The sequence below is a fragment of the Leucoraja erinacea genome, chromosome 1 (assembly GCF_028641065.1).
Source record: "Leucoraja erinacea ecotype New England chromosome 1, Leri_hhj_1, whole genome shotgun sequence".
NCBI classification, from domain to species: domain Eukaryota; kingdom Metazoa; phylum Chordata; class Chondrichthyes; order Rajiformes; family Rajidae; genus Leucoraja; species Leucoraja erinaceus.
In genome coordinates this window covers 27,635,420-27,654,046 of record NC_073377.1, presented here as the reverse complement: position 1 = coordinate 27,654,046, position 18,627 = coordinate 27,635,420, and the positions used below count along the sequence as shown (strand labels likewise).

The 18,627-nt window shown below is 43.5% G+C and overlaps 1 protein-coding gene across 4 annotated transcripts in view; it reads right to left on the bottom strand.

The window, feature by feature from the left end:
• The window catches only part of rai14 (retinoic acid induced 14), a 201,415-nt gene that overhangs the window by 64,376 nt on the left and 118,412 nt on the right, over positions 1-18,627 (bottom strand). For all 4 annotated transcript variants that reach the window (XM_055631960.1, XM_055632031.1, XM_055632023.1 and 1 more), the window contains exon 4: positions 5,588-5,676. In XM_055631960.1, the coding sequence (XP_055487935.1) occupies positions 5,588-5,676 (89 nt within the window). The remainder of the gene's footprint in view (positions 1-5,587; positions 5,677-18,627) is intronic.

Genomic DNA, 18,627 nt, shown 5'->3' with positions numbered 1-18,627 from the left:
ACATATGCCTGTACTCAAAACCTCTTGCATTAAAGACAAGTGTACGACTTGCCTTCCTAATTACATTTGTACCTGCATTTTAACTTTAATTAATTCAAAACTTGGTTCCAGAACATGCTTACTTTTCAACATCTCACAATATTTAAAAAAACAAGTGCCTTTTTATTTTTCGACTGAAGTACAAAAACTTTGCCTTTTTCTTGTTGTTTCATTGTCTCATTGTTTATATCTGATAAATTGATATAGATTGTCAGCAGCTGGGTCCCAAACTCCTATCACTGATGCATCTTCCCAAACTAAATGTAGGGCATTTGATGAAGCCTCTCATGGTAGGCTGAAGATTAAGGTGCATGGGATCCATGGTGATTTAGTTATTCTGATTCGGAACTAGCTTAATCCTAGAATACAGAGGGTTGTATTCTGGCTAGTGGTCTGTGAACAATTGAGTTCCATAAGACATAAGAGCAAAATTGGACCATTCGGCCCATCAAATCTACTCTGTCTTTCAAGCATTGTTAATCTATGTTTCCCCTATCAACCCCATTCCCCTGCCTTCTTCCCATGACGTTTAATCAAGAACCTATTAATTTCCATTTAAAAAATACCCAATGGCCTCCACACGAGTCTGTGGCAATGAATTCCACCGATTCACCACCCTCAGACTAAAGAAATGTATTCATATCTCCATTATGAAGTTACATCCTTTTAGTCTGAGGTTGTGCCCTGTGGTTCTAGACACTCCCATTACTGGAAACATTATTTCCATGTCCACTCTATCTAGGCCTTTCATTATCCGTTATGTTTCAGCAACATCCCCTCTCATCCTTCTAAATTCCAGTAAATACAGGTCCAAATCTTTCAAACACTCCTCATACATTAAACCAATCATCTCTGGGATCATTCTTGTAAACCTCCTCTGGACACTCTCCAAAGCCAGCGCATCTTTCCTCAGATATGGAGCTCAAACTGTTCACAATACTCCAAATGTGGCGTCACCATCTCCTTATCTTCTATATTACTAAATCTCTGTTCTTGACCGTTTTTCGCCTTCTGTGCTGCTATTTCCGAGAGAACGCCGCTACTTACGGCCGTCATTTTTGTCCATCTTGCTCAGAGCCACCCTCGGCCGCATGTGTGCCGAGTATTTTACCCGTCGATGAAAAATGACAGAGATATTAATGTTTTTACACAATTCCCCATTCTCTCTGCTGCCCCTGCTGGAGGGAGATTGAGGGACTATAAAACCAGGATGTGGTGTGCCTCAATCAGTCTCTACAAGTGGTGTGCCTCAATCACTCTGCAACATGGAGGGCACTCTGAGCTCTGAATGACACTGAACAAATTTCTTCACACCTGTGAGTAAGTACCCTTGATGTGGTTTGAAAATAAAATATGGTTAGTTTGACATAAAAAAAGCACTGCCTGCAAATGGCTGTTTGCGGGGTTTGGGTTCCTCTCTCTCCCTATCCCTCTCCCTTCTCTCTCCTATCCCCATCTCTTTCTTTATCTCTCTCTCTCCCCTCCTCTCCCTCTCCCCCTCTCTCTCTCCCCCCCTTCCTCTTTCCCTTCTCCTCTCTCTCTCCCTCTCTCTCCCCCTCTCCCTCTCCCCTCTCTCTCTCCCCCCTCTCTGTCTTTCCCTCTCTCTCTCCCCCTCCCCCTTCCCCCCCCCCCCCTCCTCCCCCTACCCCCCTTCTCCTCCACCCTCCCTGCTCCCCCCCCTCCTCTCACCTCACCCCCCCCTCTTCTCACTCCCCTCCCTCTCCCTCCCCCCTCCCCCCCTCCCCCCCCCCCCCTCTCCTCCCCCCCCCCCCCCCCTCACCCCCCCTCCCTCCTCTCCTCCCCCCCCCTCCCCTCCCCCTCTCTCTCCCCCGTTTTTCTCCCCCTCCTCCTCTCCATCCCCTCCCCCCCATCCCTCCCCCCCACACACCCCCACCCCCTTCCCTCTACTCTCCCCCTCCCTCTCCCCACCTCCCCTCACCTCACCCCCTCTCAGCACATCTGTGTCTCTCTCCCCTTCCCCCTCTCTCTCTCCATCCCTCCACCTCTTCTCTTTCCCATCCCCCTCTCTCCCCTCCCCTCCCCCTCCATCTCTCTCTCCCCAACCTTTCTCTCTCTGCCTCTCTCCCCCTCTCCCCCCCCCCTCTAGATGTGACCCCCTCCTCCTCCCCCCCTGTCTCTCTCTCTCCCCGTCTCTCTACCATCCCCCCCCCCCCCACCCTCCCTCCACACCCCCTAACCCTCTTCCCTCTCCGCTCCCCACCCTCTCAGTACCCCCTCACTTTCACCCTCTCTCTCCTCCCCTCCTCCCCAACCTCTCCCGACCTCACTCACCCTTCCTCTTCTCCTCCTCTCCACACCCCCCCCCCTCCCTCTTGCCCCTCTCTCTGTGTGTTTCTGTCTCTGTCTCTGCCCCTTCTCTATCTACCCTAACTCTCTACCCCCGGGGTGGTGATCGGCAGTCTCTAGATGTGACTGCAAGTTGGGGGCTATGCGTCAGTAGATAGGGTGGTTATGGGGTAAAAGGAGCGAATTAATAATATTAATGTAATATCAAGGGGGTTAATTAGCGTGAGTGCGGGGGGGGGGGGGCGGAATAGTTAGTGTGTGTGACGCTGCATGCCACCCCCCCTCCCCCCCCCCACGACCGCACGTTGGGGGAACAGACCCAACAGGTCTGCACTTGGTCTAGTCTATATTACTAAAAGTCTGATCTTGACCGCTTTTGGCCCACTGAGCTGCGATTTCCGAGAGAACACCGCCACCTACGGCCGTCATTTTTGGCCACCTCGCTCAGAGCCCCCCTCCGCCTTCCGGGACTGGAGGATTTTTCCCATCGATGAAAAATCAGAGAGATATTAATGTTTTTTAAAAATTCCCCATTCTCTCTGCTGCCCCCGCTGGCGGCAGGGGGGAGGGGGAGGGACTATAAAACCCGGAAGTGTCGTGCCTCACTCAGTCTCTGCCAGACCCAGGAAGCGAGAAGGTCATGGCGGTCTGAGCTGTGAATAACACTGAACGCACATCTACTCCACGGTGAGTCCCCTCGATGTGGCTGATGCCAAATTGTTTGCCTTTTTATTTAAAGTTTGTGTTCACAAAAAGAATTGTGGTTGTCAGGTGGCTGCTGCCCAATTGTTTGCCTTGCCTTTTTAAAAAAGTTTGTGTTCACAAAATGAATTTTGGTTGTCAGGTGGCTGCTGCCAAATTGATTGCCTTGGCTTGGCTTTTAAAATCATTGCAACAGTTGGCTGCCAGCCCAAGAATCCATTTGGCCCACAATGTCTATACCAGCCCTCTGGAATCCAGCGAGCAATATTGGAATTGGTGGAGAGATGGAATATTGTGTTGGTGACCAGCCCTCCCATGTGATGCTGGGACCCAACGGGTCCCACTTAGTCTAGTAAATCCTAAGCGTTACATCCTTGTCTTTATATACTAGTCCCCTCTATGAATGTTAGCATTTTCTTACTGCCGACTCAACGGTGCGACCTTGCATCACCCGGCGTGGCTTCAATGGCCGGGGGACAATCGCCATCGCCAGCCGGGGGGTTTGACTTTGACTCTACATCGGGGGGGGGGAGAGTGCAGTGGAGATATAAGTTTTTTTGGCCTTCCATCACAGCGATGTGATGGATGTTTATGTAAAATGTAATTATGTTGTGTCTGGGGTCTATTTGTGTGTAATGTATGGCTGCAGAAACGGCATTTCATTTGGACCTCCAGGGGTCCAAATGACAATTAAATAGACTATTGACTATTGACTATTGACCAGCAAATTAACCTTTACACCTACGATTTCTGAATTCTCTCCTCGTTTTGAAATAGTCTGCACCTTTATTCTTTTTACCACTGTGCAATGCAATATTACATTTGCCACTTCTTTGCTTACTCTCCCAACTTGTCCAAGTCCTTCTTTGCCTATCTGCCTGCCTTTCCACCTATCTTTGTATCATTAGCACACTTGGAAGCAGGTGGTGTTTAAATGTTTAGAAATGCACTTTGGGAGGTAGAATATAAAGGGAAGGTATACAGTTAATGGTAAGATCCTTAAAAGCATTGATGTATAGGAGGATCTTGAGTATAAGACTCAGGTAGTCACGTTGCAGCTTTATAGGACTTGGTTTGGCTGGATTTGAAGTATTGTGTGTAGTTCTTTTTGGCCCATTACAGGAAGGATGTGGGGACTTTGGAGAGGATGCAGAAGAGATTTACCAGAATGTTGCCTGGTGTTGGCTATAAACAGAGATAGGACAAATTTGGATTGTTTTCTCTGGAGCGTTAGAGGTTGCGAGAAGACCTGACAGAACTTCATAAATTGAGAGGCATAGACAGGGTGGACAGTCAGAAGCTTTTTCCCCGCAGTGAAAATGTGAAGGCATTAATGGTGATCTTCAAGAATCACAAGAATCAATTGTTCCAGAGAATTGGAAAATTGCAAATGTTAATCCACTGTTCCAGAAGGGAGCAAAGCTAATGAAGTATAAGCGGTAAGCCTGACTTCAGTGATTATATAGATTTTAGAATCCATTATAACAGATGAGGTTTCTGAGTAAAAACTGGAGTGTGAGGTTATCCACTTTGGTGGCAAGAACAGGAAGGCAGATTATCTGAATGGTGTCAGATTAATAAAAGGGGAGGTGCAACAAGACCTGGATGTGCTTGTACATCAGTCACTAAAAGTAAGCATGTAGGTACTGCAGGCAGTGACGAAAACTAATGGTATGTTGGCCTTCATTGCGAGAGGATTTGAGTTTAAGAGCAAGGAGGTCCTACTGCAGTTGTATAGGGCCCTAGTAAGACCGCACCTGGAGTATTGTGTGCAATTTTGATCTCCTAATGAGATGGCAGGATTGTCATATGATGAAAGAATGGAACGACTGGGCTTATATACACTGGAATTTAGAAGGATGAGAGGAGATCTTATAGAAACATATACAATTCTTAAAGGATTGGACAGGCTAGATGCAGGAAAAATGTTCCCGATGTTGGGAGAGTGCAGAACCAGGGGTCACAGTTTAAGAATAAGGGGCAGGCCATTTCGGATTGAGATGAGGAAAACCGTTTTCACCCAGAGAGTTGTGAATCTGTGGAATTCTCTGCCACAGAAGGCAGTGGAGGCCAATTCACTGGATGTTTTCAAGCAAGAGTTAGATTTAGCTCTTAGGACTAAAGGAATCAAGGCATATTAGGAAAAAGGCAGGAACGGGTACTAATTTTAGATGATCAGCCATTATCATATTGAATGGCGGTGCTGGCTCGAAGGGCTGAATGGCCTACTCCTGTACCTGTTTTTCTATGTTTCTATTACACGTGACAAGGAGAGAAAATTACTTGGTGTATGTCTCTATGACATTTTAAAGAAAAATAATAATAGGATTAGCATTATCATGGTTTCTTAATATTTCCCCAAAAAACCCGGTTAAAGGATTACAGGTGACATGGAGTGAAATTTCCCTGGCGTATGATTATGGTATTTTAAAGAAAAATAATCTTAGCTTCTTAATATCGGCAAAAGAAAATTCACGTATTTCAACACGTTCAAACTAATTTTCCATAACACCTTCAATGTCAGCAGTAAATTGATTACCTGAGCCATCCAGTACAGTAAGATCAACGCCATGAGTGAGCATTGCTCCCAAACAGTCCACCTGCCCCTTGGTGGCAGCCAAGTGAAAACTGCAAGAAAAGAAAGATTAAAATGAGATGTTTGCATATTTTTACATTTACAGTACTTTTGAATTTTTTTCTGGCACTTGACGTTTTTTAACGTTCTAATGACCAAATTTAGTCATTTTTAACAACATCATCTGTCTGCACGAACATCAGTTGTGGAGGAAAAGATGACGAATGTTGCTTTGGGTGAAGGCTTAGACTTGGGTTTATTCTCAAGAATACATAAAACAGTTCAATTATTTCCTTTGAAAATATTTTTGGACAGTTATTGATTATATGTTACCCATTTTCTTTCTGGTTTAACTCTCAGCCACACAAATTACTCTCAGCTGTTTTTACTTCTCTCAATACCACCACGATTGCTGGCTGGACTCTTAGTTCAGATTCAAACAAGATGACAGGTGGTTTAATTTTGCTTAAATTCACTCTTGAGTATGTGTGAAATCTTATCCTGGACCATTAATTTCAACATAAACTGTTTCAAATTACTCACATTAGATAGCTGACCACCCAACTTTCTTTCTAACAATAGTTCCCTCTCGGATACAGAGGAAAGTCGTTAATAGTGTCCTTATCAAAAAGTGTACCCCAGTCACTTTTTACAGACAATCAATCCATTGTTCCGTCACATAAAACATTTCTTCTCGGCATAAACATGACAAGAAGAATATAGAAGCTTTGGAGGGGGCACAGAAGAGCTACCTGGATTCAGAATGCTACCTGGATTAGAAGGTACTAGCTACAAGGAAAGGTTGGAGACCAAAAACTGTTTTCTCTGGAATTCCACAGGTTGAGGGGAAACTGGTAAATGAAGTTACAAGAGCCATAGATAGGATAGACTGTCAAAACAATTTTCCTCGGATGTAATGTCAAAGACTAGAGCGCACAAGTTAAATATGGGAGGGGCAAAATTAAAAAAAGACTGCCAGGGGTGATGGAGACAGATGCGATAGTGGTGTTTGAGAGGTTTTTGGATAGATTATCTTGGCCACAAATTCGGCAGCAACTGTGAGCCAAAGGGCTTGTTCCTGTGCTGTACTGTTCTATATTCCTTTGATTAAAAAAATAATTGAGCTGAAATACTGACTGTTTTTCTCTCCTCAGATGGTGTCAAAGATGCTGTGCATACAAAAGCACCTTCTGCTTAATTTTTATTTTCTTAAGAAATTATTTGAAGGAGTTGCTGTCTCCTAGATCAGTGCCCTTCTTTCTAAGTTTTCCTTGTGTGAAAATGTTTGGGTTCCTGCCCCTCCTTCATTGCGAGTCTCTGATCTATTTTCTTTGCTGGTTGTGACATATTAGAGCCATTGCTTCACAGCTCCAGCAACCCAGGTTCAATCCTGATCTCTGGTGCTGTCTGTGTGGAATTTGCACATTTCTACTGTGACCATGTGGGTTTATCCAAGTACTCCAGTTTCCCCTCACATCCCAAAAAATCTGCAGGTTGGAAGGTTAATTGGCCACTACAAACTGTCTGTAAGTGTGTAGATGGGAAACTAGAGGGAATTCATAGGAAAGTGGAGGAAATAAAATAGATTATGGTAGGATTAGTTAGATAGAGCTCTAGGGGCTAGTGGAGTCATGGGATATGGGGAGAAGGCAGGCATGGGTTATTGATAGGAGACGATCAGCCATGATCACATTGAATGGCGGTGCTGGCTCGAAGGGCCGAATGGCCTCCTCCTGCACCTATTTTCTATGATCCAAGAAATCAGTGCTTGATGTTCACTGTGGTGTCTTAGGTGATTATTAGTGATATGGGATATTTTATGTCCATTGATAAGGGAAATGAAACTTTAGTTCAATATCTCAAACAAAAAAAGATGGTGCAGTCTGTGGGGTTGCTGCACTGCTTGTTTAGGACTTTACTCCCAAGCATCCATAATTAGACCTAAAATACATTCTAACAACTCGCCACAGCTAATCAAACTCTCAATCATGTTAAATTCCAAAATTAATAAAAGTAAATCATGACCAAATAATTATGGGGAATATTTATTCAGGTTTTGCATTACTAAAATTAGTTTCCTGTTTAAAAATCAAGTATTCAAATTTAAGAGCACGTCTTTTTATAACAAGTCGATATCCTAAGATACTTAAATGATGAATCAATTAAATATTCCCAGCTGAGATTTCTCTCTTAAACAATGTTATTAAAGGCAATAATACAACTGTTATCATGCTGCTGATTTTGGAACTTGTTAGTCACAGATTAGCAGCTGGTGATATAAATTGAGCTCTAAAATTCAAAGTGTTTTCTTCTTTCATCTACACCTGAAAGAAACCAATGTCACAACATTACACCATAAAAGTTCTAATAGGCATAATTTTCAGAAAGAAATGCATGAATTTAACAGAAAAATTACAAATCTCAGGTGTACTACACTTTTCATTGCAATATTCTCAATTGGATAACATTTTTTTCTTTCCATATATTTCCATAACATGTCCGAATTAATATTAACATGATAAACACACCTGATGAATCAAAAATGTCACTTCTGACATTTGTGGATTTATTTTAGTACTTCCAAGAATTCTCACAACTCCCACTCAAAAAAAATACACAATACAATTATTATCTATCTCGCTGGAAACATGCATCATCATATTTTTGTTTGGATGACTATTTTGCTGGTTTACAAAAGCAGTGGGTGTTGGCTGTTTTGACAGTCACTACATTATTAGAAGTTGTTTTAATGTGGCACAGGACCAGCTTCTTAACCCCATTACAGAAGATGCCATACTGCTCATCTGAAACAGAATATTACAGCAAATGGATCATTGAGTCTCTTAAGTCTGTTCAGGAGTTAGGTGTCAATTCAATTTATCTAGTCCAAATATGCCATACATATCTTCCTTTAATATTTGTTGTCATTTTAAGGAATATCCACCGTTAAAATCAATCAATCAATCAATCAGTTTTATTCGTCACATTGCACATAAAGATAAGGAACACACAAAAACACACTAAAAATTTAACACGCATCCACCACAGCATCCATCACTGTGGTGGAAGGCACAAAAATTTGGCCAGTCCTCCTCCATTTTCCCCCGTGGTCGGGACCTCAACCCTCCGCGGCTGCCGCTGCGGGCGTCCAGATGTACAGACAGGTAAAAGTCCAGGTAAGTCCAGAATCGGTTCTTCCCCACCGAAGACCGCGGCTTCAAGTTGGTGTAGGTCGCAGGCCGGCAGTCGAAGATTTAAAGTCACCGCCCCGCCGCAGCCAGAAGCACCGCAGACCGCAGGGCCGGCAGTCGAAGCTCCCCTCCAGGGATCCCCGGCGAGGGATCCCGCTCCAGATGGTAAGTCCACGCTGGACCCGCTGTATAAGTAGGCCGCGGGCCGGCGGTGGAAGCTTCTTCGTCTCCTGGGTCCCCCATGACACAGGCAACACAGCAGCATTTCAGCATTTCCAAACCAAAAGCAACACAGCTTTAGCATTTCCAAACTATATTTTCAAACCACATTAAGGGCACCGACAGGTCAGGAAAACCACTCACAGTTTAGTAGACATGTGTGGAATTGTGTTATTTGTGTGTCTTGGATTTTTTGTTGTTGACTGCAGGAACGTAATTTTGTTTGAACCTATGTTTAAATGACAATAAACGGCATTCTGATTCTGATTTTTGAAGAACCAATGTGTATCATTCTCCTTTGGCTTGGCTAACCTTGGCTTTCATAATTTAAATGCTTCCAAGTTCACCACAAAATACCTTGGGTCATACATCAGGTAAAGCTGATACAGACAGTTCCTTCATGCTCTTCATCTCTTCCTTCATCTGAATTTATAGCCAGTTCCTACTTTTCAATTTCGATCCTTACCCTGGAACAAGATTACTCAAATTTCACTGTAACATCTGGCTAATACATAGATTCCTGTCCAAATAGCACTGATACTGCAGCACCAATGTTAATTTCCACTAACACACTACTTCCTTCAGTGCATATTGATTTAGGAAAGGTTCAGTGTATGTCTGACATTTCAAATATGATCTGCCCAGGTCACTTCTATCCAGCTCATGTGTACATTGCATTTTACTTTTCTTCCCAGCAGGCTTCAACTGACTCGATAGCTCGCTTGTTTTCAATCACACTGTTGAGGGGTGTACCCAAACACCTCAATGATGGCAAACAGAATCTGCATTTGCACTCATCAGCCCTATGCTGCATGTTATTATTATGGTGACAATTAACCTTCAGTTTTTTCTTTCCTTTTCAACATTGAGCCCAGCCCCAAATTATGAACTGACTTTTTTGTCAAAATCAATTACCTTCCTGAGTGCCATCGCCATTGCCTAGGAAACAATTAACCCTTCTTTGACATGCAGTTTCTTCTCACTGCACAGTATATGAATAGTATTAGTAATGGATTTCAACTACCATGCAATTGCATATCTTCAAGTTTGCACCATACATGGAGGTTTCAGCAATCCATCTCAAGTCTGCAGGTTTCATCTGGATGCTGATTTTGAATTTGGATCTGCAAGGTATTTCTCAGACCTTGCATGGGATACTCATTTTGTTTACTTAGTTTAATCAACTCCATAAGAATCCCAAGTGTGTGTCTGATTTGTACTAACACAAAAAGACACCCAAAATGCTGGAGTAATTCAGCGGGTTGGGCAGCATCTCCGGAAAACATGTATAGGTGATATTTTGGGTCGGGATCCTTCTGCAGACTGATTGTAAGGGGGGAGGGGGGGGGGGGGGGAGAGAAAGCTGAAAGAGAGGAGAGGCAGGCCAAAACCTGGCAAGTAATAGGTTGATACCGGCAAGGAGAATTTTTTTGATAACCGGCATCTATTGTTTCTTGTTTCCACATTTATGCTAACACCTTCTTTATTCTCCCCATATTCTCAATATCCACAGAATCAATAGTCAATCCTCTCCAGGAAGCAACTGAAGGACGGTATCCCCCTTACCGTACCCTCTTCCCACACATAAAGACATTAAAAAAAACACAGAAAACGCTCTTCAAACATAACAAAAAAAACAAAAGATACCGCACTGAAAGCAGAGGCAGCTAGCAACAGCGCCACTGGATGTCCAACATGCTGGTTTGCATAAGATGTAACATAAATCGAAGATAGACACAAAAAGCTGGAGTAGTTCAGCACCTCAGGCAGCATCTCTGGAAATAGGTGATGTTTCGAGTCGAGACCCTTCTTCAGCTTGCGAGTCAAGGGGAGAGAGAAATAAGAGATACTAGACTAAGTGGGACCCGTTGGGTCCCTGTCACAAGGGAGGCATGGTCCCCCAACGAAACCCGTTCCCTCAACGCAATATTCCACCACTCACCCATAGCCCCCAGGTGTGCAGACGGAGCTCATTGTCCCCCATTCCAGGCACTTTCTCCACTTCCTCTTCACCCTCCCTCTTCTTTCCCCTCTCCTCCTCCACTCCCCAATCCCTCCCTCACCTCTCCCTCCTTCCATAACTCCTCTTCCCTCCCTAACCCCTCCTATCCCTCTATCCCCCCCACCTCCCCTCTCCCCCCCCACTATCACTCCTCACCTTCCCCACTGCTGTACCTACGTGCTTACATTATTGACTGATGAACAAGGACCCCCAGATCCCATTGTACTTCCCCTTTTCCCAATTTGACTCCATTTAGATAATAATCTGCCACATTTTTGCCACCTCACACTTATCCACGTTAAACTGAATCTGCCATGCATCTGCCTACTCACCCAACCTGTCCAAGTCACCCTGCATCCTCATCGCATCCTCTTCACAGTTCACACTGCCGCCCAGCTTTATGTCATCTGCAAATTTGCTAATGTTACTTTTAAAGTTCAGGACCCCAAGAAAGAGAGTTTGTAGAATGCCTCCAAGATGGATTCTTAGAGCAGCTTGTAATGACCGACCAGAAAAAAGGCAATTCTGGATTTAGTATTGTCCAATGAGCCAAATATGATAAGAGAACTCGAGGTAAAGGAACTGCTTGGAGGTAGTGATCATAATATGATTAGTTTTAATCTACAATTTGAGAAGGAGAAGGTTAAATCGGAAGTGTCAATGATGCAGTTGAACAAAGGTGACTATGAAGGCATAAGAGGGGAGCTGGCCAAGATAGACTGGAAAGGGATTCTAGCAGGAATGACGGTGATCAGCAATGGCAGGAATTTCTGGGCATAATCCGGAAGACGCAGGATCATTTCATTTCAAAAAGGAAGAATGATTCTAAGGGGAGTAGGAGGCAAACGTGGCTGACAAGAGAAGTTAGGGATAAAATAAAACTAAACGAAAAGGTGTATAACACATCAAAGAGTAGCCGGAAGCCAGAGAATTGGGAAACTTTCGTAGGACAACAGAAGGAAACAAAACGGGTAATACGGGCTGAAAAGATGAAGTACGAGGGGAAGCTGGCCAGGAATATAAAGAAGGACAATAAAAGCTTCTTTAGGTATGTTAAGGGAAAAAGAGTAGCAAAGTCAAATGTGGGTCCCTTGAAGGCAGACACGGGTGAAATTATTATGGGCAACAAGAAAATGGCAGAAGAGTTGAATAGATACTTTGGATCTGTCTTCACTAAGGAAGATACAAACAATCTCCCAGATGTACTGGAGGACAGAGGATCTAAGGGGGTAGAGGAACTGAAATAAATTTTCATTAGGCGAGAAATAGTATTGGGTAGGCTAATGGGACTGAAGGATGATAAATCCCCTGGGCCAGATGGTCTGCATCCCAGGGTCCTCAGGGAGGTGGCTCTAGAAATAGTGGACACATTGGTGATCATTTTCCAATGTTCAATAGATTCAGGATCAGTTCCTGTGGATTGGAGGATAGCTAATGTTATCCCACTTTTCACGAAAGGAGCGAGAGAGAAAACGGGGAATTACAGACCAGTTAGCTTGACCGGTGGTGGGAAAGATGCTGGAGTCAATTATTAAAGAGGTAATAATGGGGCATTTGGATAGCAGTATAAGGATTAGTCCAAGTCAACATGGATTTATGAAAGGGAAATCATGCTTGACTAATCTTCTGGAAAATTTGAGGATATGACAAGTAAAATGGATGAAGGGGTGCCAGTGGATGTAGTGTATCTAGACTTTCAGAAAGCCTTTAATAAGGTCCCGCACAGGAGACTGGTGACTAAAATTAGAGCACATGGTATTGGGGGTAGGGTGTTTACATGGATAGAAAATTGGTTGGCAGACCGGAAGCAAAGAGTAGGAGTGAACGGGTCCTTTTCAGAATGGCAGGCAGTGGCGAGTGGGGTGCCGCAAAGCTCGGTGTTGGGGCCGCAGCTGTTTACCATAAATATTAATGATTTGGAAGAGGGAATTAGGAGCAACACTAGCAAGTTTGCGGATGACACAAAGCTGGGTGGCAGTGGGAACTGTGAAGAGGATGTTAGGAGGTTGCAGGGTGACCTGGACAGGTTGAGTGAGTGGGCAGATACGTGGCAGATGCAGTATAATATAGATAAATGTGAGGTTATCCACTTTGGCGGCAAAATCAAGGGGGCAGATTATTATCTCAATGGGGTTAGGTTAGGTAAGGGGGAGGTGCAGCAAGACCTGGGCGTCCTTGTACACCGGTCACTGAAAGTTGCCTTACAGGCATAGCAGGCAGTGAAGAAAGCTAATGGAATGCTGGGCTTCATAACAAGAGGATTTCAGTATAGGAGTAAAGAGGTTCTTCTGCAGTTGTATAGGGCTCTGGTGAGACCACATCTGGAGTATTGTGGACAGTTTTGGTCTCCTAATTTGAGGAAAGACATCCTTGTGATTGAGGCAGCGTAGGTTCACGAGATCGATCCCTGGGATGGCGGGACTGTCATATGAGGAAAGATTGAAAAGATTAGGCTTGTATTCACTGGAGTTTAGAAGGATGAGGGGGTTCTCATAAAAATGGTCCCAATGTTGGGCGAGTCCAGAACCACGGGCCACAGTCTTAGAATAAAGGGGAGGTAATTTAAGACTGAGGTGAGAAAAAACTTTTTCACCCAAAGAGTTGTGAATTTATGGAATTCCCTGCCACAGAGGGCAGTGGAGGCCAAGTACTGGATGGATTTAAGAGAGAGTTCGATAAAGCTCTAGGGGCTAGTGGAGTCAAGGGATATGGGGATAAAGCAGGCACGGGTTATTGATAGGGGACGATTAACCATGATCACAATGAATGGCGGTGCTGGCTCGAAGGGCCGATTGGCCTCCACCTGCTTCTCCATTCCCCCTCACACACCCCCTCCTCGTCTACCCCTTTCTTCCCCCTCCACCCCTCTACTCTCTCTCCACCCCTCTCTCCCCCTCCACCCGGAGTAGATCTACCTGAGCCGAGAGTAGATTACTACAAAGATCCTAGAGCGGAGCTTTGGATTTCTCCAGCTCGGGGCCCCCCTTGGGAGCAATTGGTCCAATCAGATTAAGGCCGGCCCTGCGGCTGGGCTTGTATACTCCGGAGTTTAGAAGGATGAGACGGGATCTTATTAAAACATATAAGGTTATTAAGGGACAGGCAGGAAACATGTTCCCGATGATGTAGGTATGTTACAAAACCTACCTGAATCGTGGCTGAGCATCTGCCCCCACCCCGTGTGCGCGATTTTGGCGCTGTTTAGAGGGGGCGGGTTTAAAACGCGATTTTTACTAGGCTGTTCCAATCGAAAACGTTCAGCCTAGTAAATCATTAACGGAAAATCGCTGAAAGACCCCGTCGCAAAAGGTATTATTAGTTTTTATGGCCTTGTATAATATTTATAGTAGTTTAAAAATCACTCTCTCACTCCGCAACCTCTCGCAGCCCCAGGGTTTTATAAAGCAAACAATTAAAGGTATGTACCTTATTTTTACATTAAATGGGGCTTGTATATAACCCTGTTAATAAAGTTTTCTATGGCGAGTAGCTCATTTTGGGCTCTTTATATCCCGCAGTATTTTTCTGGGCATTTGAGGGCACAAATCCAGCGCAATGTGAACGTTCTAAACCAGCGCGTTCACAGGAACCCACTAGAAAGCCGATTTAAATTGACTTTAATTTACAGCAAATGAACACTAAATTCCTTCCATTTGGCATATAAATTGATGTAAATGAGATTTAAAAATCATGTTTTATTGTGAATTATTTGTGAATATTATTTGGACACTTGGGCTATTTAAAAATGTTAATCATTTATTAAGAAATGGATAGATGTTTAGATCTAGTAAATTGAAGTTTGAAATTAGCTACAATTGGGTAACTAACTAATTATATGCTTTAATTTCAGGTCATCCAAGTAAGATTATTTTATATTTGTTTCAGAATGCTTCAATCTATGATAACTGAAAATTTCATTCAGTTCTCTTAATTTTTAAGAAGGTTATGGCCTTTTGACTGTCCACGATCACAGCTTTTTTGTTATGTCCATAGAAAATCAATAGGGAACAAGATGCTAATTTCCGAGTATGAAAATGGCCATAACTTTTTTATTACTTGAGATATGAAAGTGAATTAGGTGTCAAATTAAACTTATTGTTATGCTTTATCTGATGGGATAAATTGCAGACTTGATTTTTTAAATCTCAAAATTTTGTAACATTGCTAGATGATGGGGGAGTCCAGAACCAGGGGCCACAGTTTAAGAATAAGGGATAAGCCATTTAAAATGGAGATGAGGAAAAAATGTTCACACAGTTTGAGTTGTGAGTGTGGAATTCTCTGCCTCAGAGGGCGGTGGAGGCTGGCTCTCTGGATGCTTTCAAGAGAGAGCTAGACAGAGTTAAAGATAGCGGAGTCAAGGCATATGGGGAGAAGGCGGGAACGGAGTACTGATTGGGGATGATCAGCCATGATCACATTGAATGGCGATGCTGGCTCGAAGGGCCGAATGGCCTCCTGCACCTATTGTCTATTGTCTAAGATTCCACTTCAGATCATCGTTGCTGGCTTTGATTTGTTCTTTTGTATATCTTTCATTCATTTGTTCTATGTATCACTTCACGTCTCTCGTTTCCGTCTCCTCTGACTTTCAGTCTGAAGAACGGTCTCAACCGAAAAATTGGTTATTCCTTTTCTTCAGAGATGCTGCCTGACCTGTTGATTTGCTCCAGCTTTTTATGTATATCTAAAAATGTTATTCATTAGTCAATATTTCACTTCCGTGTAAAGGCTAATATTAATTTCCTCAGCCAACAACAGAAAACAGTTCAAATGTCACTGGCTAATTGAATCACACACCTTTACATCAATGTAAATCTTCATTTCTCTGCTGGAGGTCAAATTATGACAGTTCAAAATAACTACATTAATGGCTTTCATGATAACAACACTAAGTGGGGACTCGATGCATTTCAATGACACACGATTGGACTAAAATGATCTTTGAACCAAATATCACATGAGATGACAAAATGCAAAGTAGTGGACTCACCGTATGCTGAGTCATAGATAATGTTAGGTGCTTTAAGCACCTATCTTCCTTCACAAAGACTGGTTTATTCTCAAAAATACATTCAATTGAATATCACCTCAATATATTGTTATTTTTAACGTATCCACAAGCCCCACATTTATTCTCTATAATGCACAAAGGAATAACTGCCCAGATTGTACAATTGTATGTTGGAATGAACTGCAGACGCTGGTTTAAACCAAAGATAGCAACAAAATTCTAGAGTAACTCAGTGTGTCTGACAACATCTCTGGAGAAAAGGAATAGGAGACGTTTTGTGTCGTAACTCTTCTTCAGACTGACTGTCAGGGGAAAGTGAAACGAGAGATACAGACGGTGATATAGAGAGACAGAATAAATGAATGAAATATATGCAAAAAAGTAACATAGAAGCATAGAAAATAGGTGCAGGAGTAGGCAATTTGGCCCTACGAGCCTGCACCGCCATTCAATATGATCATGGCTGATCATCCAACTCAGTATCCTGTATCTGCCTTCTCTCCATACTTCCTGATCCCTTTAGCCACATCTAACTCCCCCTTAAATATAGCCAATGAACTGGCCTCAACTACCCTCTGTGGCAGAGAATTACACAGATTCACCACTCTCTGTGTGAAAAATGTTTTTCTCATCTCGGTCCTAAAATACTTCCCCCTTATCCTTAAACTATGACCCCTTGTTCTGGACTTCCCCAACATCGGGAACAATCTTCCTGCATCTAGCCTGTCCAACCCCTTAAGAATTTTGTAAGTTTCTACAGATCCCCCCTCAATCTTCTAAATTCTAGCGAGTACAAGCCGAGTCGATCCAGTCTTTCTTCATGTAAAAGTTCTGCCATCCCAGGAATCAGTCTGGTGAACCTTCTCTGTACTTCCTCTATGGCAAGAATGTCTTTCCTCAGATTAGGAGACAAAAACTACACAATACTCCAGGTGTTGTCTCACCAAGGCCCTGTACAACTGCAGTAGAACCTGCAGTTGTACTGCAGTTCATAATAATAATTATTCTATTATGCAGTAGAACCTCCCTGCTCCTATACTCAAATCCTTTTGCTATGAAACCTAACATGCCATTCGCATTCTTCAATGCCTGCTGCACCTACATGCCTACTTTCAATGACTGGTGTACCATGACACCCAGGTCTCGTTGCATCTCCCCTTTTCCTAATCGGCCACCATTCAGATAATAGTCTACTTTCCTGTTCTTGCCACCAAAGTGGATAACCTCATTTATCCACATAACGGTGATATAAGGGCACAGGCCTTGTTTATTATGGCCTAGGTGAAAATGAGTTACAGACAATGAGACGCAACAAATGGCTTTAAGCTAGTACAATGACTTGGGTAGGGGAGGCACAGAGAATTATATCCTCCAGTTTGTAGCCTAACTGGTGAACTATTTGCCCAGATCAAATTTGACAATCTCCTTCATTACAAATTAGTCCATCGTAATTTCAAATGAAAATACACTTTGTCTTTTCAAGCTTTCTCCATAATCTGCAGACTAATCCTAATTTTCAGAGTATTTTTTTGTTCACCTCTGTACGTTTTCAAGGCTAATATTACTGCCAATGAACTAGACGAAGCTGGCAGACAATAGTATAGGTATGAATTTACTTATCCAAAATTACATCTTACTCTCATGTCCTTGCCAAAGTAATCCAGTACTCTGAGCTTCCCTCCTCTGCCTAGTAGAGTGACATTGCAGTTACATATTAGTCACTGCAATCACAATACGTTGGATAATCAGCTTGAAATACCAGTCCAGTTTGTTGCAGATCGTGGAGTCATGCTAATAATTTTACTTTTATTTACATTTGATTGTTCTATTCCTTTACTGAATGGCTTGCATCTACGACTTTGTGCCTATTCATCAAAAAAGTGTGATCTTTATGAAATTAATTATATGCTTCTTCATTGTTGCCCATAACTCTAGTTCAGCAGTACAGGTGCACAACCTTTTATCCGAAATTCCAAATAACGAAAAGCTCCGAATAGCGGACATTTTTTCGGTCCTTGAAGAAAGGTCCTTGAAGACGTTCACCGAGGGCGGCCCGCAGAGGTGACAGCGGAACCTCCGGTCGGTCCTCGAAGAAAGGGGAACTAAATCACCATTCATAAAAGAGAAGGTGAAGGTATATTGCCGGGGAGGGTTAATAATTGTCAATATGCTGCTGCCTGCCCGCTGAGTTAAAAAGTTCCCACGGTAGACTCACAATACACAGTGTATCGTGAGTCTTGCGTGGGAACTTTTTAACTCAGCGGGCAGGCAGCAGCAGATTGTCGCTCCCTTTAGTTTCACCCCACCTACAGCCTTTTGCTTCCCGGCCATGTGTGTGACCCCTTCCCTCCCCTCTCCAGCTCCCCGCCCATTGCACCGGCGCGGGGGCTTTGCACTGTCTTCACGTCGGCGATGCCAGCAGGTCAGTGCCAGTCACCAGAGAAGTCAGGACCAACGGGACACTGACCCTCAGGAAGCACGAAGATCCCAGAGACCCACAGCCAGCAGCAATTCTAGCCCAGCCCCGTTCCAACTCCAGAGGAACACAGAGGAATTCTAGCCCAGCCCCCTCATCGCG